The sequence below is a fragment of the Myodes glareolus genome, chromosome 12 (genome assembly GCF_982192425.1).
Source record: "Myodes glareolus chromosome 12, mMyoGla1.1, whole genome shotgun sequence".
NCBI classification, from domain to species: Eukaryota; Metazoa; Chordata; class Mammalia; order Rodentia; family Cricetidae; genus Myodes; species Myodes glareolus.
The window spans coordinates 21,421,034-21,446,499 of record NC_142037.1 but is presented as its reverse complement, the minus strand read 5'-3'; the positions used below and the strand labels follow the sequence as shown (position 1 = coordinate 21,446,499).

Here is a 25,466-nt window from a genome sequence, read left to right as displayed (position 1 = left end):
AGAAAAGGTCATGAACTTGAGAGTGGGGAGTTGACACAAGAGGAATTGGAGAGGGAAGGAGGGATCTAAATGCAGTACCCATGTATGAAATTCTCAAAAGAATAAAAAAATTAATTAAAAACACTTTTTAAAAAGATTAAAAAAAAGATCTGGGCCTTCACTGTAATAATCAGCAACAGTAAATGAACTGTTCTCCTAAGTTCTGAGAAAGGACTGAGGGAACCTCCAACTCCTATCCAACTTTGGCAAGCTGGACAAGCGGGAAATGTGAGACAAAGACATGTGACTGGCATCTGAACTGGGGAGTTTTGTGGGGCGAGCCCTTACCCACGGGGTCTGTGACAACTTTTGCTAGACAGTGTCAGAGTGTGGTGGTGCATGAATGGAATACTAGCGCTCAAGAGGCTGAGGCAGGAGAAACGCGTCATAGTCAAGGCCACTTTTAGTTAGGCAGTATCTCAAATAAAAACAAAACGGATAATCACATTTTGTTCTGAGAAAGGGTCTCGTGTAGCCAAGGCAGGCCTCAAACTTGCTTTGTATCCAAGGAGGACCTCAAATTCCCAGTCCTAATGCCTCTACCTCCCAAGTGCTGGGGTTGTAAGTGTGTAAACACAATTCCACCTGGCAAAAATCTCTTGTTTACTTGCAGTTACTCACACCCAGGGAACCCTGTAGAGATACACCCAGATCCAAGAATCCCAGAAGAGGATCCATCAAAGGGATGCGTCCCCATCCCGACTGCACAGAGAACCCCCTGACCACCCTTCATGCACGCTGACACATCAGCACAGAACAACAAAGGAAGGACATGGAGCTTATACGTGAGAGCTGAAAATCGTGACTCTCTGTCCGTAGCTTAAGTGTGTATTGGGAAGCGGAAGAGAGCCTTCCACCTGCTTGGCTGGTTTCTCCCGCCGAGTTCTACCCACAGCCCAGTACTGTAGGTTTGACTCACAGTCCCAGTTGTCTTCTGAAGCTCGGTAGTTGATACCATTGTATGAAATTCCTTCTCTTGGATGAGCGCACACAGAGTTGCCTGAAGTAGGAGAAACATGAGTGTTTCGTTAATTTTCTACTCCCAGCAAGCGGAACAGAGAAACAGCAGCCCTTCTGCTGACACCCTCCCCTCTCAAGAGAAATCAAGAGCTTCCCCGGCCAGGTACCCGGACTGGGGGGACCATAACGCCAACAAGAGGCCAAGGGGTGGAGGTGGGAGAAGGGCAGCATCGACATTCATCGTCTTCCCCACGGTGTAAGGAATGGTGCATCTTCTTACCTGGGTACAGTGGGGAATGAATCCGTAGACAAGGAGTCGGTCGTTGTGAAACAAGGAGGGCACCCGGGCTGGAGCCTGCAGAGGCTCAGGGGCGTCTCTGCTGAGCTGCTGCCACTTGACAGAGACAGAGTGGCAACTCGGGGAGTGCATCCTGGCCATTTGGGCTTCGATCTATAATAAAAGAGAAAATGCTCCTCCTTCAATGCTAGCATCTGACGGAACGTGCTGGGGGTACATCTCAGTTGGTAGGGTGCTGGCCTGGCACGGATGACTGAGCGGTTTCAGTCCCCAGTACCCTAAAATTGCTACACGCTACTTTATACTTGAAAACTTAATTCTGTCTTTGGGGATTTTGTAGCTCGTTTGGTTCTTATTTACTTCCTGGGATGCGGTACTTTTCCAAAATGGAAAAAGGATCGAGACAGGGTCTTGCTACATAGCCTTGGCTGACCTCGAACTCACAGTGATCCACTTGCCCCTGCCACCTGAGTGCTGGGACTAAAGGTGCCAGCAGTTTAAATATACATTTTAAGTTTTTCTATTTCAGTTTGTGGCAATGGCTCCACCAGTGGAGGCACCTGCCGCACACGCCTGGCAGCTCTGGAACACTGCCAGTGGGATGTGAAATGTGTAGAGGCTGCAGAAAAAAGAATGGCAAATCCTAACAGTTACGACACGAGTCAGTAATTTCACTTCTAACTACAAACCCAGAATTGAACAACTGGAAGGGCTCAGACAGATACTGTGCACCAGAGTTACATTAGGGCCATTCACAGCAGCATGAGGCGGAAATAAGTCGTGTCCATTGAAAAGTTAGCAAATGAGATGAGTGTGTGTGCATATCTACCTACCTACTACCTACCTACCTATCTATCATCTATCCACTATCTATCTATCTATCTATCTATCTATCTATCTATCTATCTATCTATCATCTACCTACCTACCTATGTATTTATCTGTTATCTATCTATCTATCTATCTATCTATCTATCTATCTATCTATCATCTATCTACCTACCTATGTATTTATCTATCATCTATCTACTATCTACCTATCTAATTATCTATCTATCTATCATCTACCTACCTACCTATGTATTTATCTGTTATCTATCTATCTATCTATCTATCTATCTATCTATCTATCTATCATCTACCTACCTACCTATCTATCATCTATCCTCTATCTATCTATCTATCTATCTATCTATCTATCTATCTATCTATCATCTATCTACCTACCTATGTATTTATCTATCATCAATCTACTATCTACCTATCTAATTATCTATCTATCTATCTATCATCTACCTACCTACCTATGTATTTATCTGTTATCTATCTATCTATCTATCTATCTATCTATCTATCTATCTATCTAACATCTACCTACCTACCTACGTATGTATGTATGTATGTATCTATCTACTTATATATCTATCTACTTACCTACCTATGTATTTATCTATCAATCATTTATCTATGCTGAATTATTTTATATGCACATTTGATAGGCTATTACTCATCCCTAAAATGGGCATTGTGGCACACACCTGAAATCTCAACCCTAGCATAACGAAGGCAGCAGGATCGGGAGTTCAAGCCCAGCCGCGGCTCAAGCTGGGTTACATGAGACCCCTTTTCAAATTCCAATAAAAAATAACAAAATATTTGACCTTAAAATGAAAAGAAATCCTGTTCAAAAACACAATACAGATGATTCTCGTGGCCATTATGCTAAGTTAGATAAGCCAGACACAAAAGAACAAGTGTGTTATGCCTCTGTATCTACAAGCATCTGGAAAGGCAAGTTCATAAAGACCGGAAGCAGAATAGATGTTTTCAGGTGCTAGAGGCAGGAGGGGATGCAGAGTTATTATTTAGCTTCCTGTTACAGACTTTCGTCAAGGACGGTGGCAAAGTTCTGGAAATGGCTGGTAATGCTGGTTACACAACACTGTGAATGAATTCACACCAATGAAATGGACTTGTAAATCTTGTATGTATTTTATCACAATGAAAAACTAACCTCTGGGTGTGGTCACCTCTGTAGCACCAGCTCTGTGGGGCAGAGGGAGAGAGGTGCTGCAATTAAAAGTATGACCCACTATATCTGGCTTGGCCCTTCTTATTAGTTAAGAAACTGTTTTTAAAAGCTTTGGCCTCCTTGGAAGTCTTGTCCATTCACGAACAGATAAAAGTTACTATCAGATTGTAAGAAGACAGAATTGGTGCATGTAAAAACAGGAGTACAGATAAGATGTTAAAAAATAGCCCACATACCTGTTTTTTCCAACTCTGCTTGGATTTTGAGTTAAAATATTCAAATACTCCAGCACCACACTGAGACAAGGTCCTTAAGATGTGACGATTTGCTGTAGAACTAATCACATTTTACACATTTGATTTATTTTTTGTTGTTGTTTATTTGTTTTTGTTTTTCGAGACAGGGTTTCTCTTGTGCAATATTTCTGGCTGTCCTGGAACTCATTCTGTGGACCAGCTTGGCCTTGAACTCAGAGATCTGCCTGCCTCTGCCTCCCAGTGTCAGGAGCCCTTCAGCCTCGTCTCAGGTTATGACTACCTGTGCAATGGGTTTCCTCGTGGCAAAGCACCTGTGGAGTCCACAGTGAGAGTCCACGGACAGCGTAGGGATTTGCAAAATTTGTGCAGCCTGCAGGCTTTTTTCTCTCTTGTTATATTGGTGATTCTTTGGGCAGTTTTTAGGTTTACTTTGTCAGTCACACATGCAACAGCTGTACTATCCCCTGGAAATTCTGTTCTTTCTTGAATATTTCCCTGAGATTCAATGCCTCTCAAATCTCTCTCTCTCTCTTTTTATTTTTATTTTTTTAATTTTTTTATGGTTTATTTATCTTTATTTTATGTACATTGATGTGAAGGTGACAGATCCCCTGGAACTGGATATTCAGACAGTTGTGAGTTGCCATGTGGGTGCTGGGAATTGAACCCGGGTCCTCTGGAAGAGCAGTCAGTGCTCTTAACCGCTGAGCCATTTCTCCAGCCCTCTCTCTCTTTTTTTTAAAAATAATTTTTAATATTTATTTATTTATTATGTATACAATGTTCTGCCTGCATGTAAACCTGCAGGCCAGAAGGGGGCACCAGATCTCATTACAGATGATGTACTGCCTGCATATAGGCCTGCAGGCCAAAAGGGGGCACCAGATCTCATTACAGATGGTTGTGAGCTACCATCTGGGAATTGAACTCAGGACCTCTGGAAGAGCAGGTAGTGCTCTTAACCTCTGAGCCATCTCTCCAGCCCGTCTCTCAAATCTCTTATCTGGAATTACTAACTACAACTCCCAATCTTGGGAGCTTTCCTCACTCAATAGAGACTGTTAAGTACATATGAGGAAAGAACACTTGGAACATAGACCATGTGTCACGGTTCTGGAAAGGGGAGTAGGGCACGCACACACAGAATAGGGAAAGAGCCTCAGGAATACACACAGTGCTAACTGTTGACATCACCCATATGAAACCAAAGACAGGATCTGGTATGCACTAATGGGAAAAATACAATGTAAAATATAGTATGGAAAGATCCATCTTTACCATACAGAGGAGCTTATATTGGTGGGAGAAGTGTGGTCTAGTGGAGGGAAAAGAGCGCCTTATCAAAGTCTGCCGTTACAGAGAGACTGAGACATGGGACCTTCTTGTAGAAAAGGGAACCGCATAAAACCATGTCTTGCAGACATGAAAGAATGTCTGGGTTTGAATACTGTTGTCCTTAAAGCATTGTACCCATACCTATTATTTTTTAACTTTGTAACCGCAAGTAGCTGCCAGCTGACATAAGTTCTCCCAGAGCAGGATGTATCTGCTCGATATTTAGTTTAGCCTGCAAAAATGCTGAACTCTATGTCTAGAATAAGGTCATGTGGGGGGTGGGAAGGTATATTTGGGGAAGCATAAAGGGGAACAGTGGGGGCTTTCATTATGATTACCATGTATTCCTAAAAATATTATATATGTCTTAAAGGTCAAAAACAGGAGCCAATAATAAAGCTGTTCACGTAACCCTGGTAAGAAAACTCTAAGTAGGGGCTGGAGAGATGGCTCAGCGGTTAAGAGCACTGATTGTTTTTCCAGAGGTCCTTAGTTCAATTCCCAGAACCCACATGGTAGATCACAACCACCTGTAATGAGATCTGGTGCCCTCTTTTGGTCTGCAGGCCTACATGCAGGCAGAACACTGTATACATAATAAATAAACATTTTTAAAAAAGTATTGCAAGTCTTACCAACAATTTAAAAAAAACAGAAAAATCTAAGTAAGGCTGGAGAGATAGCTCAGTGGTTAAGAACACTGTCTGCCCTTCTGAAGGTCCTGAGTTCAGTTCCCAGCAACCACAACCATCTGTAATGAGATCTGGTGCTCCCTTCTGGCCTGCAGGCCTATATGCAGACAGAATACCGAGAATACTGTATACATAATAAATAAATAGATTTAAAAGAAAAAGAAAACTCTAAGTATAAATAAAGATGGCTCAAGTTATTCAGGGCCACTTGAATGCAATACACGTGGTGATCAGAAGTTTTCCTTGTACGACACCCTTTTCCTGTCTCAGGATCTGAACCCAAGCTGAGGCTGGACCTCGGCACATGAGTGTTGGGATTAAAGATGTTTGTCTCTAGGTGGTGGTGGCGCACACCTTTAATCCCAGCACTGGGATCTCTGATCTCTGAGTTCGAGGCCAATCTGGTCTAGTTCCAGGACAGGCTCCAAAGCTAAAGAGAAATCCTGTCTCGGAAAAAAAAAAAAAGCCCAAAACAAAAAAATAACAACAAAACACAAAACAAAACAACAACCAAAAATCAACCAAACAAAAATGATGGTTGCTACCACACCTACTTGAACTTGGGTTAGTCCTTCCACCTCTTACAAGCATGTACCATCATAATGTAATAATAATAATACTCGGTGGTATTTAGTTGTTTTTTATTTGTTTTGCTTTGTTTTTTTAGACAGGTCTTACTAAGTAGCCTGCACTGGCCTTGAACTTTCAATCCTCTTGCTTCAGCCTGCCAAGCGCTGAGATTACAAATTTACACCCAGCAACAGTCAAGACATTTTAGACACAACTGTGAAAATACATGCTACCAATGTTGAGAAAGACTCATGAAGAAGCCACTTTTCCGTTGCTAAGTTAAACAGATAAAATGGGGCTAGGGTGTAGCTCCATGGGAGAGCACACCCAAGACAAGGGAGGCCCTCGAATCAATACAGCATTGGCAAAATGGAGAGGGCATGAAGTCCTTGTGCAGAGAAGCACTGGGGACTAGGAATGTTCAACTGCAGGGCTGTCTCTTCAAAGGCACAGACGGGTAATCTGTTTTCTACCTGGAAGGCTGGGATTGGACGCCATTAGCAGCCTGAAGAACTCTGCACTATCCACAGGACTGAGGCCACACTTGCCCCCTCTGGACTCTATAAACAGCACCAGAGGTGGATAATAGCCTAGGTGACCTCTGCACTATCTGTATGACTGAGGCCACACCCGATCCTTCCCCAAGCCTTTAACAGAACACGGAAGAGGTGACAGTACTTTGAAAAGATTTCTGATGTAATTATGTCTTAAGCTTTATTGTGTACAAGGGAGTGTGTTACATCACGAACCCTTTTCCCAAGTTGTACTGTACCTAAATACGCCTAAAATAAACTGCCTTGTGTCAGACTCTAGAAGTCTGAACCAGAGTACCGGCCAGGAAGTCGTGTTGAACCGAACTTTCTTCTTGCCTCATGTGGATGACAGTATGCAGGTCATGGTATGTTAGCAGAGACCTCCATAGCAAAGATGGGAAGCAATAAATAAATACAATCTAATACTTCCATACTTAAAAACTAACGGCAACAACCCCAAAGGGCACTGGGCATGATGTCATACGTGGGAGAGGGAGGCAGGAAGATCAGGAGCCCAAGGGTATCCTTGGTTACATTCTGAGGCTAGCCTGAGCTACACAAAGACCTTTCGTTAAACACACACACACACAAAAAAACTGTAAACAAAGATAAAAAACCTCAAAAGCTATCAGAATGATACTTGATACCGACAGCAGCCTGAAGAGTTGGGCTGTAGGTCATTGTAGAGCGTTTGCCTGGCACGCACAAAGCACTGGATTCAGTCCCCAGTACTGAACACACTAGGTGTGTCAGAACACATCGGTAATGCCACACTTGGGAGGCAAAGGTAGGAGGGTCAGAGTTCAAGGTCTGCCTCTGTTACTTTAAGAGTTCGTGGCCAGCCTGGGCTACGTGAGACCCTGCCACAAAACAAAACACATCAGCCTAGACAGGCATGGGGGCACATGCCTGTAATCTCAGCGTTCGACAGTCTGAGGGGACAGGGTCACAAGTTCCAGCCAGCCTGGTCTTCATAGTAATTTCCTGGCTGGCCTGGGCTGTTGAGTGAGACCTTGTCATAAAACAAAACGACTGATACAAAGGGAACGTATAACGAGCAGGGGCATGGAGAGTCGTGGGAGCAGCAAGAGCTGCCTTTTAGGCACCAATAGCCGTAGAGCACCTTCAGAGGCTACGAAAGGACAGAAATGGAACGCTGGGAAGGTACGTGGAGGTCCCGGACCCCAGAAAACGGGGGCTTCTTGTGGTCAGAGCTCACTCGTGAGGACAACACAGTGGTCTAGTTATCATTTTACTAGTCTCCTGCCTCAGAACAGGGACACCTGGTGTCCTGGGGTGGGGGCTGTGCAGGAAGAACCCAGGAACTTAGGGGAAGGCAATGGTTGGGGGGCCCTGCACGAACAGCAGGAGCCCCCCTTCCTTACGCAGATGCTAACTACAATCGGCAAGAGTGATTCCAACAATCTGTGGAAAGACTGACTCCAGGGTTTCACTGCAAACGCAGGAAACCGATAGCACAGAGAGGGAGAAGGCAGGGTGGGGCAGGGGTGGTCCCAAGTGCAGGCCTTGCCAAGCATGCCCAACCAGCCCCAGGGGACTGGGCCAGGCCGCTAAGGACGAGCTGGTCACATGAACTCTTATGCAAAATAATAGTCCCATGAGGTAGGTATTTCATTTTCGCCTTCATTTTACAAATGAGACAGCCTGCCCAAGGTCCCTGCAGTCGTGAGACCCTGGCAGCGTGGTCCAAGCCAAGAGCTCGACTCCTCTGCAACATATAGATTTCATATACTCAAACCGACTTCCAAGCGTGCAAAACCCCCAGACAGGCCAACTAACGACTTGTCCGCTAGCTGCCCCTGTCACCGCGGTGACCAGACCCCCGAGACTTACCCGACAGCACAGGTGAACAGCCTGGTGTGATGGAGGTTTCTCTTCACAAGCTGCAGTGTCAGAATCTCACTCTGGAGGTGCCCGTCAGATATGAGGAGAATGTTCCGTAACCCTTCGGAAGGGTACAGTAGACTTAAATAGCGGAGAACTTTCCAGAAGTCTGTGTTCCCCATGGCAGGTGCTGCGGACTGCAGGGGAGGAAGCGTCACAGCTTAAGGCACATTCATCATTAACTGTGGGGCGAACATGGCAACCACTACCCTCTGGACGCTATGACAGACTAAGGCTTCTTCCAGCCCCCCAGTGAGGATTCACTGCAAACACCAGGGGACGCTGAAGGAAGGAAAAAGCACAGGTCTGGTTCTGGCAAATGTCCAAAGAGAAACTGGTTCCGAACAGAAATCCTTTACAGCTTGGATAGACTTTTTTTGTTTTTGTTTTTGTTCTTCGAGACAGGGTTTCTCCGTAGCTTCGGAGCCTGTTCTGGAACTCACTTTGTAGATCAGGCTGGCCTTGAACTCACAGAGATCCGCCTGCCTCTGCCTCCCGAGTGCTGGGATTAAAGGCATGTGCCACCACCCTCTGGCTTTGGATAGATTTTGAGCTATGGCATTCCACATATGCTGCAAATCTCTTACAGGCCCCAGATCCAAGTTACACTCTGAGCAATTAAACATGTTTTACAGAGACAGAAACTACAAGCTTGTCCGTTTTGGACAAATGGGAGATTTACACAGTAAAAATATTGTCCCAGTTAATCTGAATCAGAGCAATGTTGCTCTTCTTGGGTGGTTTTTAACCTGGGTCCTCCTGCCTGCCTGGCAGTCTTGGCGAACAAAGCTCAAGAGAAACATAGCCTTGGAAACCCTCAGCCCTCACATTAGAGGTCAGCTCTACTTCTCTTTTCCCTCTGTAGTTCCTAGGAAGCCTGGTTACAGCATTACTTATCTCCCAGTCATATTTGAGGCTGTGCTCCTTTACTTAAATTCTACTGTTGTATAACTTGGTATTTCCTAAGCAAGTTTCCTGGTAAATCCTTTATAAGATCAGTTTATCACTTCCAGCCTCCCCATCACGGTCATCTGTGTGCTGCCATTCCTTCCTCATTCACTGAAGCGAGCAGGTCAGAACCTGGGGACATAGCGTCATACAGAAATTATACATGCACGGAACAAAGATACCTATATCCCTTAAGTTTATTCCATGCTCCACAGCAACGATAGTATTACCACTGAACACCCGAAAACTAGTTTTCAAAGAACTGAGCATCTGTGCGAAGGAAACTGCTGTCGACGCAGCCTTGACTTTGCTCATTTTAAAACAGTGGGCAGAAGAAAAACTTCCAGAAGGCTTATGGAGCCACACTGGGCAGGCGGTAGGAATGTAGGCAGTTTCTCTTCCTGGTTGTTTAATTTCTTCATTATTATTATTTTATATTTTATTATTTTAATTGGATGTTCTGCCTGCACGTATGTCTATGTACCACATTCATTTCTGAAGCTGGAAGAGGGTGGACAATATCCCTGGACTGGAGTTCTAGATGACTGGGAGCTGCCACAGTGGTGCTGGGAATCAAACCTGGGTCCTCTGGAAGAGCAGTCAGCGCTCTTAACCACTGAGCCATCTCTCCAGCCTCTGATATTTTCTGATTTGTGTGTGGGGTGTGGGGCTCACAGGTGCCATGGTACACATATAGGGGTCCAGAAACTTGTGTAGGCCAAGCCTTCTAACATGTGGGTCCAGGGTGGACCTCATCTACCGTCTTTACCCACTCTGCATCTCACCAGCCCCTTTCTTAGGTGTTCTGGAGACAGGCACAGCTCAGGCTGACCTCAAGCTTACTAGGTAGCTACCTCCTTGTTCTGAACTCCTGATCTTCCTGCCTCTGGCTGTCGAGTGCTGGGATTACAAGTTTGACTCTTTTCTTTTTACTCTTGCTAAATTCCCGTTAAAGCAAGGTCATGCCATCCTCACCGTCACGGTCACCATCACCAGAGGCCACTGCTGTGGGTATCTCCCAGCCCACAAAGGTTTTATTATTTGCCTGTGGTGCTATTGGAGTTGGTGGGACCTAGTGTACTAGGATTCAGATTGGGATGCATGGCCTTAAAGAAGGGGATACTGGGACCCGGCCCCTGCCTTTCTTTGCTCCTGGGCCCTCAGGTGAATGAACTTCCTCCCTCTGTTGTAATAAGCGGTGCTGCCAAAGGACCAAGGCCAGAAGGCCAAGCAAGCGCAGACTGAAACATCTACAAATGTGAACTAAAGAAACCTCCCTCCTTATAAACTGGTTTATCGCATGCATTTGGAGAGAAAGCTAACTCACATCCACCAATGTGCAAACATCCCAGGATTAAGTCCTGGACAGCATCACTCAAGGTTCGCAGACATAGACTCAGGAGGGGAAGACAGTTCTTACCAGAATGAACTCTGTGGCCACTTTACTGTTTGTAATGTACTTAGGATATGAAAATAGCTCCTTGTAACCTGTGTAACAAGAAGGTATAATACATTACCATTAAACACTCACCAGACTGATCACTAATAAACATCAGTGCTACTTTATACCACTGCTTCTACCATAAAGAACATTATGTTTCCTTTTCAGAGAGCTATGTACAAACACTTGAATATACACTCATGTTTCAAGCATATTTTATAAGCTGTACTATCTAAAATGCTCAGAGTCAAGCTCTGTGCAGAGTTCTCAAATGTGGGACACTTCAGTGGCGTGGGCAGCTCAGCCCTGGCAGGGCAAAGTCTCCAGCAAAGTGCTCGCCATCCCTGTATGATCCACGTTCCTGGCAGAACAACCCTAGCTTCACTGTGAAAAAAGCTAGGTGGATGGCAAAATGGGACTCAACGGGACAGGACTGTCCCCTGATCCTACTCCATACCCCTTCTTTCATCTCTGAGATGCTGTATGTATGTATGTATGTATGTATGTATGTATGTATGTATCTATCTATCTATCTATCTATCTATCTATCTATCTATCTATCTATCTATGCATCTATCTATCTATCTATCTATGCATCTATCTATCTATCTATCTATGCATCTATCTATCTATCTATGCATCTATCTATCCATCTATCTATCTATCTATCTATCTATCTATCTATCTATCTATCTATCTATCTATCTATCTATCTATGCATCTATTTATCCATCCATCTATCTATGCATCTATCTATCTATCTATCTATCTATCTATCTATCTATCCATCCATCCATCCATCCATCCATCCATCCATCCATCCATCCATTTATTTGAGATGGGGTCTTGCTCTATAGCTCAAGCTAGCCTGGAATTCACAATGTGGGCCAGGCTAGCCTTGAACTCTTGTCAGTCCTACTGTCTCAGTCTGGAGTGCTGAGGGTTACAGGAATAAGCCACCACGCCCAGCTCAAAGGCACTTTAACCATATCCAACTAGGATTCATGGCCAAATAACTGTGGTCCCAGCCATCTTAAATAATTCCTATTTGGTGGTTAAGCCATGAAACTGACCCGTGGATTTGAGCCACCACTCCTAGCTCTGCCCTGTTGTATTGTTGAGTTGTCCCTGCTCTCCTCCCTGGAAGATGACACTGGCCTAGTAACAGTGTTGGCCTGGTGCTGCCTGAGCCCATTTCTAACAGTATCTATGAGCATGCTGGCTGCAAATGTTGGTCCTGACTCTTTGAGCCTTCCTATTAAATAAACCGAGGTTCCTGTGTTTTGTTTAGTTGATTACATTGGCCACATTTGTGTGGTACTCACTATATAGCAAAGTTTAAAATCCTTGGCCTATGTTAGCTCCACCCTTATAAGACTTCTTGCCCATCATGTAGATGAGGAAAAAAACCAAGTGACTGCTGAGCTTATAATCAGGAGAGAGCGATGGAATCTTCACCAAGAGGCACTGACTTCAGCGTTTTGGGCTTCAGCTTCATGCTAAGCTGTCTCCCACTGCACAGACGAGGCCAGCCAGGCCCCAACAGTCTGCACATGGTCATGTTAGAGAAGAGATACACAAAGGGCTGGGGGCAGTGCACCAACCTGTGCCAAACTGTATAATGTTCACTTTTTGCTCCTCACCCACCAGAGACAGAGCGTACAGGGCAACCTGCTTGGCTTGCATGAATGTCACACCCTCCATGGAATTGGAACAGTCAAGACAAATAATCACTTCGTTCTTTGCACGGAGGTCAGGAAGGGTGGCCGCCAGATCCGGTTGAAAGACAAGCATGCAAGCCTAGAAGGAGAAAAAGACACTGGGTCAGAGGTTCTTAGAACTTAAATGGGGAACACCTACAATCTGAAAAGCTTCTAGGAACTGTGAGATGGGTCTTCAGTAGGTAAAAATGCCCTTTGTTCAAGCCTGGTGACCTGACTTCAACCCAGAAGCCACCGGGAAATAAAGAACATGCTCAAAGCCTTCTTCTGCCCTATACAGGCTTTCTGTGGCATATGTTTACAACAAACACACACATACATAACACGCACACAGGCATACACACGAGTGCACACATGCATGCACGTGAGTGCACACATACACACATTTAAAAGAAGAAAACCTTTTAGTAAACTAACGCTACCAAAATAAAACAGATACCATTTCTCTTTTATTCTTTTCTTTTTTTAAAATTTATTTATTTATTATGTGTACAATATTCTGTCTGTGAGTACACCTGCAGGCCAGAAGAGGGCACCAGACCTCATTACAGATGGTTGTGAGTCACCATGTGGTTGCTGGGAATTGAACTCAGGACCCTGGGAAGAGCAAACAATGCTCTTAACCACTGAGCCATATCTCCAGTCCCCTCTTTTATTGTTTTGAGGCAGGGTCTCCATCATGTAACAAAAGCTAGCTAGCCTAAAATTGCTATATAGTCAAGGGTGACCTTGAACCTTTAAGATTCTCTTGCCTATTCATCCAAAGTGCTAAGGTTACAGGTATCATGTACAGGTATACATGGATCACCACTCCCAGCTATTATTTTTCCAATAATAAAATGATCTACAAGTGTTAAGGGGGAGGGAATAGTATCCCAGGCATTCAAGTAAAAACCAGAATGTTAGAGATGGAGACAAAAGCACCCGAGAAACCAAGAGTCCACACTGGGGGCTGGGGATGCAGCCCATTGGTAGAGACTTGGCTGAGTTACACAAAGTCTGATCTCTAGCACTGCCTAAAATGGATGTGGTTGTTCCCTATAATTCCTACCCATGGGCAGTAGAGGCAGGGGGATTTGAAGTTTAATGACTTTCAGGCCAGACTGGGCTACACAATACTCTGGTACCTCAAATATAGACTATCTAAAACAAGATAAAACAAAACCCACAGGATTTGTCCTTGTACAAATAATGAATGACTACATTTCTCTCACCCACACACTATTATAAAAGGAATACAGATGTCATAGTGATTACTAAAATACGTGCACAGACCTCTTATTAATCAGTACGTAAACTGGTCCTACTATCTTTAAGCTCCAGTTTTAAGCTCTGTTTTAATTTTATTTTTTATATGCATGGTGTTGGTCTGCATGATTATTTATGTGGATACGGGTGTCCCTGTAAGCAAAAAGAACATGTTGGATCCCTTGAGCCAGAGTTTCAGGTGGTTGTGAGCTACCACACAGGTGCTGTGAATCAAATCTGCCCCCTCTGGAAGAGCAGCCAGAGCTCTGAACCACTGAGTCATCTCTCCAGCCCTTCAAGTTATTTTCATTATAATTTTCCTTATTTCTAAATTACTTTATTTGTTTATTTAGTGTGCATGTATATATAGGCACATGGATGTGGAAGTGAGAGGACAATTTGTGGGGACCTGCTGTGGTGGCCGGCTCTCTTCTTCTACCAAGTGGGTCTCCGAAATCAAACTCAGTCTTCAGACTTACTTCTCAGCCCCAAGGTTCAGTCTGAATTTTAATCAAAATAATAATTCTTTGTTACAGATGTACACAATTGCATTATGGCCATAAGTAATTTTATATTTACATAAAAGTATATATATTTGGTTTATCAAGACAGGGTTTCTTTGTGCATCTCTGCCTGTCCTAGAACTCGCTCTGTAAACTAGGTTGGCCTCGAACTCAGAGATCCACCTGCCTCTGCCTCCCGAGTGCTGGGATTAAAGGTGTGCACCATCACTGCCCAGCTAATTTTACTTATTTTTTTTTAAATTTTATTGAGTGCCGGGAGGTGGTGGCGCAAGCTTTTAATCTCAGCATTTGAGAAGCAGAGGTAGGCGATCTCTGTGAGTTTGAGGCCAGCCTGGTCTACAAGAGCTAGTTCCAGGACAGGCTCCAAAGCTATAGGGAAACCCTGTCTCGAAAAACTAAAAAAAAAATTATTGAATCTGTTTATTAATTTATTCGTGTGTGTTTGTATGTATGTGGGTGGGTGGGCACACGCATGACCCTGAATGTACCTGGAGGTCGAGAAAATTTATGGGAGTCATTTTTCTTTTTCTACCATGTGAGTTCCAAGGATCTAAACTCAGACTATCAGGCTTGAAGGCAAGTATCTTTGACTGCTGAGTCATCTCTCTGGCCTTTATTTATTTTTCTAGTATCATTATATATATATATATATATATCTGTGTGTGCACACATGTGTATGTCTGCCCCCGCACACATGACACATTCTCATGTGGAGGTCAGAGGACAACTTGTATGGGTTCCAGGTAACTGGGAATATCAGCTGTCTCTTGGTAGCTGTGCCTCCTGGTGTATAAAATGCCTCATGCGTGAAACAGCCATGAGACTATAGTTAGGTGGCTCCTGCTACATCAGAAGCAAAGGCACCAGGCATTTCACAGGCACTAAGGTAGAATCTGCATCCTTAAAAGACCTGCAACCCTTACTGTGATTCTGTACCACTCACCCTGTGGGCTTTTCTAGAAGATCATAGGAAGAAATGCCCTAAGAGGAAGGTCTGATCCACCATGACTTGGGAAAGGGTTACCTCATCCCATGAATAAACCACCCGTGTTGTAAATGTTCATGAAACTTGTTGGAAATCCATGGAAAAGGGCACGGGGCTGCTTGCCTCTGGGGCAGCCTACTTCAGTCTCGAGTGTTTTCTTAGCTTAGCTTTGCTAAACTGGTTAAACTGTCTATGCCTCTAGACTGTCTTCTTTCCTATAAGGAGACAAGGACCAAGAGCTCCCCTCACACTGGATGGGCTGGCCCATGCCTGTACTTCTAGCACTTGGGGGACTAAATCAGGAGGATCACAAGTTCAAGACCAGTCTGAGAGACAAAGGAGTTCAAGACCAGCCTAAACTACATAGAAAGACCTTGTTTCAAAAGACCAATTCCAACTTCAGTAGCATATTTACTCATAATTTTCCCCCAATAGATGGCACCTCCTACTTCTATTACTATCATCATTGTCATCATTATTATTACTATATTTTTGAGACAGGGTCTCATATAGCACAAGCTGTTTTTAAATTTTGTATGTAAGGACAACATCAAACTCCCGATTTTTCTTTGACTCTACTTCTCAAGCACTGGATTAATAGGCATGAGGCATTGTGCTCAGTTACTTAATTTATGCATGCATGTATGTATGTATGTATATATGTAAGTATGTATGTTGATGTTTTCCTGCTATGTAGTTAAGGCACGTTTTGAACTAGTGGTAATTCTCCTGCCTCAGCTTTTTTAAATGCACTATCACACGTGGCAGTGTTTCTTCTCCTGAGTAAGAAGGAACATACCTCACTTTCTTTTTCTGGATGTTTTTCAACCCACATTCTTGGGAGATACGCATCACGCAAACCAATGTGGAGAGAAAATCCACTGCTGTCTAAGGAGCAGCCTTCCTCAGTTCTAATCACAGCTTTACAGTCTGTGCTCTGCAAAAGAAACAAGCACACACAAAGTAAAGAAAGGAATGACAGCATCCCGCCCATCTGTACTGACCTGCCTGCCACCCGTAAGTACCTGCAGTGTTTACATAACTCCATTATGAATCAACACCGCAGTAATACAAAGTTATGAATCCACTATCAGATTGGTTAAGGTCCTGAAACTCTGTACCGTCAAATCTAGTTAAGTTGGAGACAATTCATTCTGTATCTAAAGATCACGGATCTGTAAGTCTATCTGGACATAGCAGAAAGCATACCATATAATCAGAACCTGGAACGACTAAACACAACACTCTCGAGACACCTTGGGATCACACTTTGGAGTTTGGTTTCTAGCACCTACATGGAGGCTCACAATTGTCTGTACCAGTTCCAGGAGATCCAATGCTGTTTTCTGGCCAGAGTGGGCACCAGGCATTCAGGTGGCACACATACATGCACACAGGTAGATAATCATCACAGAAAAATTTTAAAAATTATATAAAAATGCCATTGTAATATTTATTGCCTCAATCGTAAATATTGTTTTACATACTCCTATCAAAACAGGATGTCAAACGGCAACTTTACCCTCACCAACAATAGTGAGGATCAAAGCCACGGTTCATGAATGCTGGGCCAACACTACACACTGAGCCACATCCCATTCTTATATGAAGCAGATGAATCAAGGCAAAATGGTGAAAATGATTATTTAAAGCCCCAAGGCAACAGCAAAGAAACAGCTCGAATATCTAAAGAGACAAATGGATGCCAATCTGTGGGGCAGCACGGGGCACGACTGCCGCTTGTGGAAGCCGGTGTCACGTTAGTTCACTTTATACCACATGCATATACTCTTATATGATAAAATTAATGGGAAACGAAGAGTTCTTCAGAAACCAAGGAAAGATCCACTGACCTTCTGTCTCAGTTCGTGTGTGTCGCTGGAGATGAATTCAATCTTGTAGGGCATCTCAATGGACATAGCCAGGGAGAAGCTACCAAAAACCAAGAGGTCATATTAATACAAGATCTTAGATGCCCACACATAGCTGTCTCAAGGGGTTCTTTTCGCAGCACTGGGAACCAAAGCCAGGGCTTCACACAGGCGAGCAAGCCTCTAGCACTGAACTTCACCTCCCAGTCTTCCCAAAAATTGTAAATGAGATTTAACCATAAAGCCAATGCCCACTGGATGAGTTAATCACAGGATTTTTATTTTAGGTACTAACCTTTGCTTCGTTCCTATTTCCTTTATACAGACCGTCTCCACTGTGTCCTGTTAGAGGAAAAGTATATGTGAATAATCGAATTTCCAGTAAGCTTTTAGAATATTAAGGTGATCTCAGCCAGGCACAGAGTCAAGAGAGACAATCTCATTTCCAAGTAGTGACACACAGCATAGGGTCAGGGGATGACATTAACTTCTGACATTCAGCTGATGTCAGGAACACCTCTGACCATTACCACAAATTTTTTTTTCTTTTCTTTTTTTTTTTGGAGATTTTTTAAAATTTTATTTTATGTGTATAGGTGTTTTGCTTGCATACTATATGTGCACTATGTGAATGGGTGCAGTGCCTCAGACGGCCAAAAGAGGGCGCTGAATCCTCTGGTACTGGAGCTACAAACAGTTCTTAGCTGTCATGAGGGTGCTGGCATTTGAACCCAGGTTTTCTGCAATAACAGTAAGTGCTCTTAAACCACTGAGCTATTTCTCCTGTGTGCCCCCCAGCTCCCCCCACTATATGTGTGTGTGTGTGTGTGTGTATGTGTGTGTATAGTGTATGTAGTTATATGTGTGTGTGTGTATATATATGTACACACACATATATTGTGTGTGTATATATTGGCTTTTTGAGACTGAATCTCACTATGTTGCTCTGGCACTCCCTATGTATATCAGGCTGGCTTTGAACTCACAGAGATCTGCCCACCTCTGCCTCCCAAGTGCTGGGATTAAAGCATGCTATACCTGGCTTCCATCAGATCGCATGTTAAGCACACCCACCTGAAGGTTCTCGTTCAAAGCCTTGTCCTGTTGCCAGGGCGCTACAGTGGCAGGCATGAAGAAGACAGCCACAGGGCTTTGGAAGGTGAGTTCTGTGATGTAGGTGATTTTGATGAGGACCTTAGCCCGAGGGGGAAGGTTTCCAACACTGACAGTGAAAACATCCTAAAATACAAAGAGCTACTCAGAAGCAGATCCACTCCGTAGTTTGGTCCTTGTATCGCTAGAGTGACGTCAGTGACGCTCAGCCAGGTTCCTCCCCAGAATATGGTGATAGACAACGGCTAGCATCAGGGGGAACTCCGGAGCAGTTCACTAGCGATGGGGACAACATCTGTGGGAAACAGAGGGGAGGCCGGCCATTGGGGAAGGGCTCAAGGGCTCCACACTGGAGTCACATACTTTGCCCTTTGCCACGGCGGCGGGGTGGGGGGGGGGGGGGGGGGGGGGGGATGCGGGTTTCTGTTCAGGGCTGGTTCTCTTTGGGGCATCAGCCAGAACTGGTCATGCACTATCAGTGAGGAGCTCTTTCTTATTCATCTCTAAATGCTGGCTTCTCACTGGGCAGGCATCGTAATTCTGTGTCAGTGTGCCCAGTTCTGGACAGATCGTTTTTCCTGGTATCTAGGGAGCTCATCTCAACATCTTTAAGTACAGTTACCATTCTATCTCTATGATAAAAATTTAACACATTTGGACAAAGTAACAAAGGAAATCCATTTTCTCATCTGCCTTTACATGGGTTCTAGGGATTCAACTCAGGGTGTCAAGCTTGCATAGCGAGACCTTCTACCTGCTAGGCCATCTCACCAGCCCTAAACCTCTGCTTCTGACATGAAGCACATCCATCTGTAGGAAAGAGCTAAAACCACAAAAGGGAATTATTAAAGAATAAAGGCACGAGCCACCAAGCTGACGACCCGAGTTCAGTCTCCCGGACCTATGTGGTAGGAGGAGAGAACCGACTCCAGAAAGCTGTCCTTTGACTTCTGCATGTTGTGGTATAAGTGTGTGCACACACACAATGAATGAATGAACGAATGAGTGAATGAATGAATGAATGTAAAAAATTAAAGCGACTTATCTCTTAGATCTGTATTAACCTTTAGTGTGTTCTTCCCACAAGCAAAGATTAAATTTCTAAAAGCGTCTGGGTTATAGCTTGGTGAAAACTGGACATGTTGGTAGGTGAGTTTAGTTCTGGGGAAAACATAAATATGTTCCATTTTACGGTAGGGAGGAAACTCGTGTACTTCAAATGTGTGCCAGCACCAGCTCTTCCTGTTTCCTAGAGCACCGACTTCATTTCCCCGTTAATTTAGGCAACTCCCATGCTATGCCTGGCTTAGCCTTCCTTTCTCTTCAGGGATTTTTGTGAGTGCGGTTGAGACAAGGTCTTGCCAGGTAGCTCCGCACAGCGTAGAGTTCACGACATAGAAAAGGTGGGCCTTGAACTTGCAGCAATTCTCCTGCCTCTACCTCTCAAGTGCTGAGATTATGGTGTATGGCACCACGTGTGGCATATACAAGAGATCTTATAAGCCTGGAGAACTGTAAATGACCTTGGTTTCTGCTATGGATTCCTATTTCAAACCATTTCCCACAATACGCTGGCTGCTGGGTGATGACGAGCTGTACCGGAATGTCCTGGTCCATCAAGTAAGCGCCATGGCCTTGGCTGACAGCCTCGCGATATTTCTGCTGGGCCTCTTCCTTCTCCTTTATCTGGAAAAGACAACTATTATAATAATTTTGTTCATTTTGATTTTTTTTAAAGATTTTATTTATTTATTATGTATACAACATTCTGCCTCCATGTGTGCCCGCAGGCCAGAAGAGGGCACCAGATCTCATTACGGATGGTTGTGAGCCACCATGTGGGTGCTGGGAATTGAACTCAGGTCCTCTGGAAGAACAGTCGGTGCTCTTAACTGCTGAGCCATCTCTCCAGCCCTCATTTTGATTTTGTAGACAAGCTCTCACTCTATATTAGACTAGCCTGCAATTCACCATGTACCCCAGACTGGCCTTGAAGTTGCAACAATCCTCCTGCCTCTGCTGAGGCCACAGGTGTGGGGTACAATACCCAACTTCGAGAAAGACTTAAAATCTTCATTATAGGAAGAGCGACTTTAGGCTTTCATAGGAAAATGACGCCAATGTTTATTAAAGCCTAGGCAAAGCCAGGAAACTAAGTCTCGGATGCACAAAAATGTACATAAATGGATCACCAAGAGTGTGCTGCCCAATAAGAGTCTGAACTAGAAAAGGCCGATTAAAGAGAATCCTAAGTTAGGACCAAACTCCAGTCAGTAGTTGAAAATTAAAGTTTGGAACTTTTGTCAGACACAACAAAAAAAGGTTATTTTATTTATTTAATTTGGTGATTTTATTATTATTATTATTATTATTATCATTATTATTATTACTCTTTCTATCTCTCTTTTAAAGACAGGGTCTCACTATGTAGCTATTGGCTGACCTGGAACTCACTCTGTACACCAGGCTGGACTCAGACTCACAGAGATCTACCTGCCTCTGCCTCCTGAGTGCTGGAATTAAAGGCGTGCGCCACTGCTGCCTGGTTCGTAGTTCTGGCTTTAATGCTGTTATTTCCCAACCTCGCTGCCATGGGTACTCAGACAAGGACAATTTGGGAATGTGGGACTCAGCGCGCTTTCTCTTCTTACCTCTCCTACTATGTGCTTCCCGTTGACGAACGCCTCGAAGCCACACACGGCTGCCTTATCATCCAAAGGAAAGATGTATTTTGCCTCGATAGGCACCTGACTTTGATTTGTGTATGTCTGAAAAACAATGATCTGAAAGAGGAGGTAAAATTTGTTTTCACATAATCGATAAAATCACAGGGAACATTTACAAAAACCACTAATGAAAATAATTACACAATCTCATTTCCTAAATGGTTTTTGTTTTGTTTTGCTGTTTGTTTGTTTGTTTTTTTGAGACAGAGTCGCAAGCAGCCCAGGGTGGTCTTGAACTCGTACCTGAAGCTGACCTTGAACCTGCGACTGTCCTGCCTTTCTTCTTCACCTACCAAGCACTAGGCTGTGGTAGCCCATAAGTGACTCAGTTTCCATCTGGAGTCCATTCTGACTTAACAGTCATTTGAGTTCAAGTTTGTCTGCTCCGCTTGCTCCGGTATCCTTGAGGGCTGTGAGAATGTCCTGATTAAGCCCATGGGAAAGAGCACTTTTGCCCACGTGAGAGAACACATTATCTACTAAAATACAGACTGTTGAATGCCAGCCACAGGCACATCCAGTTAAAAACAGAAACTGTTTGCTGCTAGCAGGACTCATGGGGTAGGTAATGAGGCTACTTGTCTCTCAAAGTCAGTGCAGGGAGGGGCCAACTGATTATGCTGTTCTTTGATCTGCTTTGCCTGTGATTACTATATATGCTGGATGAAAAAATAAAGTCAAGGCTGTCCAGAGTAAGCCAAATCTATCCCGTGTTTTTCGTATCAATTTCTTTCAACTGTCATTTCCTAAACCCTCGTGCCCCTACCCAGATACCCCAGCTGATTTTGTTAGAGCAGGCTCTGACACCAGCATTACAGGGGTCCCCACTGAGCACAGTTTAAATCCTTTAACTTTTCAACAGGCCCCCCAAGTTCACAAGCCTGGTTTCCAGGCTCGATGCTTTCTACCCCACAGCGGACCTGTTCACGCCACTGGCCCAGCTGCGTATTTAGGCAGTTATATGTGACCAAGCAGTAGAAGTCAAAAAGCCCCTCTCATGCTAAGAATTTTGCAGCCTCCCAAGTGTCATGTGGCTGGGAACTTCTGGAATACAGACAGTCCTGGCCCTATGATGGGGCCGTGTTCTAATAAGCCCATAACAAGCTAAAAACCTAAGTGGGAAATGCATTTGATGAGTAGATTTTAGAATAATATACAATTGGTCTTCTATATCCGTGGATGCTAATTCCATGATGGGTTCAACCAATTATAGAGAGAATATTTGAAAAAACAAGTATTTATTAAGTACTTAATTAAAAAAAATTCCCTTTCCATTTCCATTCCTTAAACAAGTGACATACATATTGCATTTAGTTTATAGAACCTCAACTAAATTCTTTGTTTTGTTTTTGTTTTTCAAGACAGGGTTTCTCTGTGTAGACCTGGCTGTCCTGAAACTCCCTTTGTAGACCAGGCTGGCCTCGAACTCGCAGAGATCCGCCTGCCTCTCCCTCCTGAGTGTTGGGATTAAAGGCGTGCACCACCACTACCTGGCTGCAACCACATTCTTATTTGTGACTTATATTCATTTAATTCCATGTCATAAAAACCACAAAACGCATACCTGGGCTACAAAATCTATTATTCTTCCCTTGATGTGAACACTGTCAAGAGGAACAGAGTTCGCAGATTTGTCCTGAAGGCCAGCTTTGATGTTGGTGAGGGGCTTGACATCTGGTAACTGGAAATCTGCAGGTTATAAACACAATGTCAGTCTGAAAGCAGGCATGGCTCTATTGTTATCACCTTTATCCCCATTACTCACTACATTGTTTAGACATTACAGTTTGGGGAAGATGGGAAAATACTATTACATTCATAGTATTTTATGAGATTTTGTTTAAGATAAGACCTTCCTATGTTGTTAGCCTAGTCTACTCTCAAACTGGAAAGCTGCCTGCCCCAGCCTCACAAGTGCTGGGATTATAGGAATGTGCCACCACCTCCAGCTGCCACTCTATTTGTTTTTTGTTTTTTTTTAAAAGATTTATTTATTTATGATATATACAACATTCCTTCCATGTATGCTTGCAGACCAGAAGAGGGCGCCAGATCTCATTACAGATGGCTGTAAGCCACCATGTGGTTGCTGGGAATTGAACTCAGGACCTCTGGAAGAGCAATCAGTGCTCTTAACCTCTGAGCCATCTCTCCAGCCCATCTATTAGGGTTTTGTTTTGTCTTTTTTTTTTTTAAATATCACTATGAGTGACTGATTTTTTTTAAAAAAAGATTTATTTATTTATTATGTATACAGTGTTATGTCTGTATGCTTGCTGGCCAGAAGAGGGCACCAGATCTCATTATAGATGGCTGTGAGTCACCATGTGGTTGCTGGGAATTGAACTCAGGACTTCTGGAAGAGCAGTCAGTGTTCTTAACCTCTGAGCCATCTCTCCAGGTCCGAGTGACTGATTTTTTAAAAAAATTAATTTATTTTTATTTTATTGATGTTTTGCCTTTATGAGGGTGTTGGATCCTGGAGTTACAGATGGTTGTGAGCTGCCATGTGGACACTGGAGTTGGATCCAGGCCCTTTGAGGAGCAGTCAGGGCTCTTAAGCACTAAGTTGTCCATCCAGCCCTCTGATATAGTTCTATCCCACTGTGGTAAGGTAGAACACAAGGAATCCTTTAATTTTTCTGATATTTGTTAAGATGGATAAACTAACTAGAAGAAAGACAGAAAAACTCAAATTAATAAAATCGGTGGTGAAAGATAGTTACTAATGGGATTCAAAGTCACTATGATATAACTTAAAAAATTCATGCCAGCCGGGCGGTGGTGGCGCACACCTTTAATCTCAGCCCTCAGGAGGCAGAGGCAGGCGGATCTTTGTGAGTTTGAAGCCAGCCTGGTCTATAAGATCTAGCTCTAGGACAGGTTCCAAAGCTACAGAGAAACCCTCTCTTGAAAAAAAGAAAGAAAGGAAGGAAGGAAGGAAAGAAGAAAGAAAGAAAATTAAAAAAAAATACTTGTCATTAAATTTGAAAAATCTAAAAGAAGTGGATGAATTTCTAGATGTATATAATCTACCAAACTTTTAAGACATTTTTATCTTAAAAGTATGGGTGTTTTGCCTGTATGTGTGTCTGTCTACCATGTGTGTCCCCGGTCTGTGGAGGCCAGAGAGGGCATTGTATCCTCTAGGACTAGAGCTAGTTGTGAATTGCTATGTGGGTGTTTGGAATAGAACCTGGGCTCTCTGGAAGCACAGCTGGTGCTCTTAAGCCCTCAACCAGCTCTCCAGATCCTGATTGACTGATTCCTTTTCTTTTCTTTTTTCTTTTGGTTTTTCAAGACAGGGATACTCTGTGTAACAGTCCTGGCTGTCCTGGAACTCGCTTTGCAGACCAGGTTGGCCTCAAACTCACTGAGATCCACCTGCCTCTGCCTCCCAAGAGCTAGCAGTAAAGGTGTCTGCCACCACTACCTGGCCTGATTGACCAAATTTAAACCAAGAGCAGATAGATAATTTAAGCAGATCTGTATGATGAAGTAAAGAATGGTGCAGCGATTAAATATCTCATAACTAAAAAAGCACACAGTATTTTGTTATTGCAACCAAAAAAGAGACCCCAAGATGAATTATTAAGTCATCCCCTGTGGAGAACGGAGAGCCTTGTGCACACAGATAAACAATCGAGAAGCCGGGAAAGTTTGACACAGTTCACCTCTTCAAGGGAATGAGGTGTAAAGCTGCTCTTCCTGGAACGCTAGGAATGACGTCGTTTACAACCTGGTGATCTTTTGTTGTCTGATGAGACAGGCTCTGCCCGCATCTCCCAGAATTTATGTTTTTACTCATCCAAGGCCTTTTCCCCTTATATCTTGAGCATTGATTTTAAACCATAAACCCACGCTTATGAGTGAGGTCATTTGTGTTTCACAACAGCCTAAGTAACTGTTTGGTCAAAAGTGAGACTCCAGCCCCCTGACACCGCTATATCAAAGGACTCTGGGATGTTAGGGTTGGAAGCGTCACCTCAGCCCTGGCACCCACCCATCCTTGGAGTGCCAACGGGGCAGGACGCTCCATTTCAAGTCCCCTCCCCTGGGAGTCACCTTGGTCCAGACCCACCTCCGGGAAAGCCCACCAAGCAGTTACCCCTCCCCAGGGATGGTCAGGACCACTCCCACAGGCTATTTAGGCTGCCGCCCATGGTCTGGGTTTCGTGCGGTCTCCCCTGCACTCTTCTCCTTGCCATGCTTTCCCGGACCACCCGGGGGCGCTGCAGTAAACGTGGGCATCTTTATTCGGTCTAATT

At 43.9% G+C, this 25,466-nt stretch overlaps 1 protein-coding gene across 3 annotated transcripts in view; it reads right to left on the bottom strand.

Annotated features, from left to right (window-relative positions):
- Nucleotides 1-25,466, bottom strand: part of Parp4 (poly(ADP-ribose) polymerase family member 4) — an 89,259-nt gene that overhangs the window by 29,717 nt on the left and 34,076 nt on the right. For all 3 annotated transcript variants that reach the window (XM_087912104.1, XM_085698557.2, XM_087912105.1), the window contains exons 15-27: nucleotides 22,763-22,887; nucleotides 21,124-21,255; nucleotides 20,072-20,158; nucleotides 18,434-18,598; nucleotides 17,655-17,701; nucleotides 17,342-17,420; nucleotides 16,288-16,425; nucleotides 12,615-12,810; nucleotides 10,990-11,057; nucleotides 8,571-8,758; nucleotides 3,566-3,665; nucleotides 1,280-1,450; nucleotides 959-1,039 (exon numbers count right to left, since the gene is read on the bottom strand). In XM_087912104.1, coding sequence (XP_087768230.1) covers nucleotides 959-1,039; nucleotides 1,280-1,450; nucleotides 3,566-3,665; nucleotides 8,571-8,758; nucleotides 10,990-11,057; nucleotides 12,615-12,810; nucleotides 16,288-16,425; nucleotides 17,342-17,420; nucleotides 17,655-17,701; nucleotides 18,434-18,598; nucleotides 20,072-20,158; nucleotides 21,124-21,255; nucleotides 22,763-22,887 — 1,577 coding nt within the window. The remainder of the gene's footprint in view (nucleotides 1-958; nucleotides 1,040-1,279; nucleotides 1,451-3,565; nucleotides 3,666-8,570; nucleotides 8,759-10,989; nucleotides 11,058-12,614; nucleotides 12,811-16,287; nucleotides 16,426-17,341; nucleotides 17,421-17,654; nucleotides 17,702-18,433; nucleotides 18,599-20,071; nucleotides 20,159-21,123; nucleotides 21,256-22,762; nucleotides 22,888-25,466) is intronic.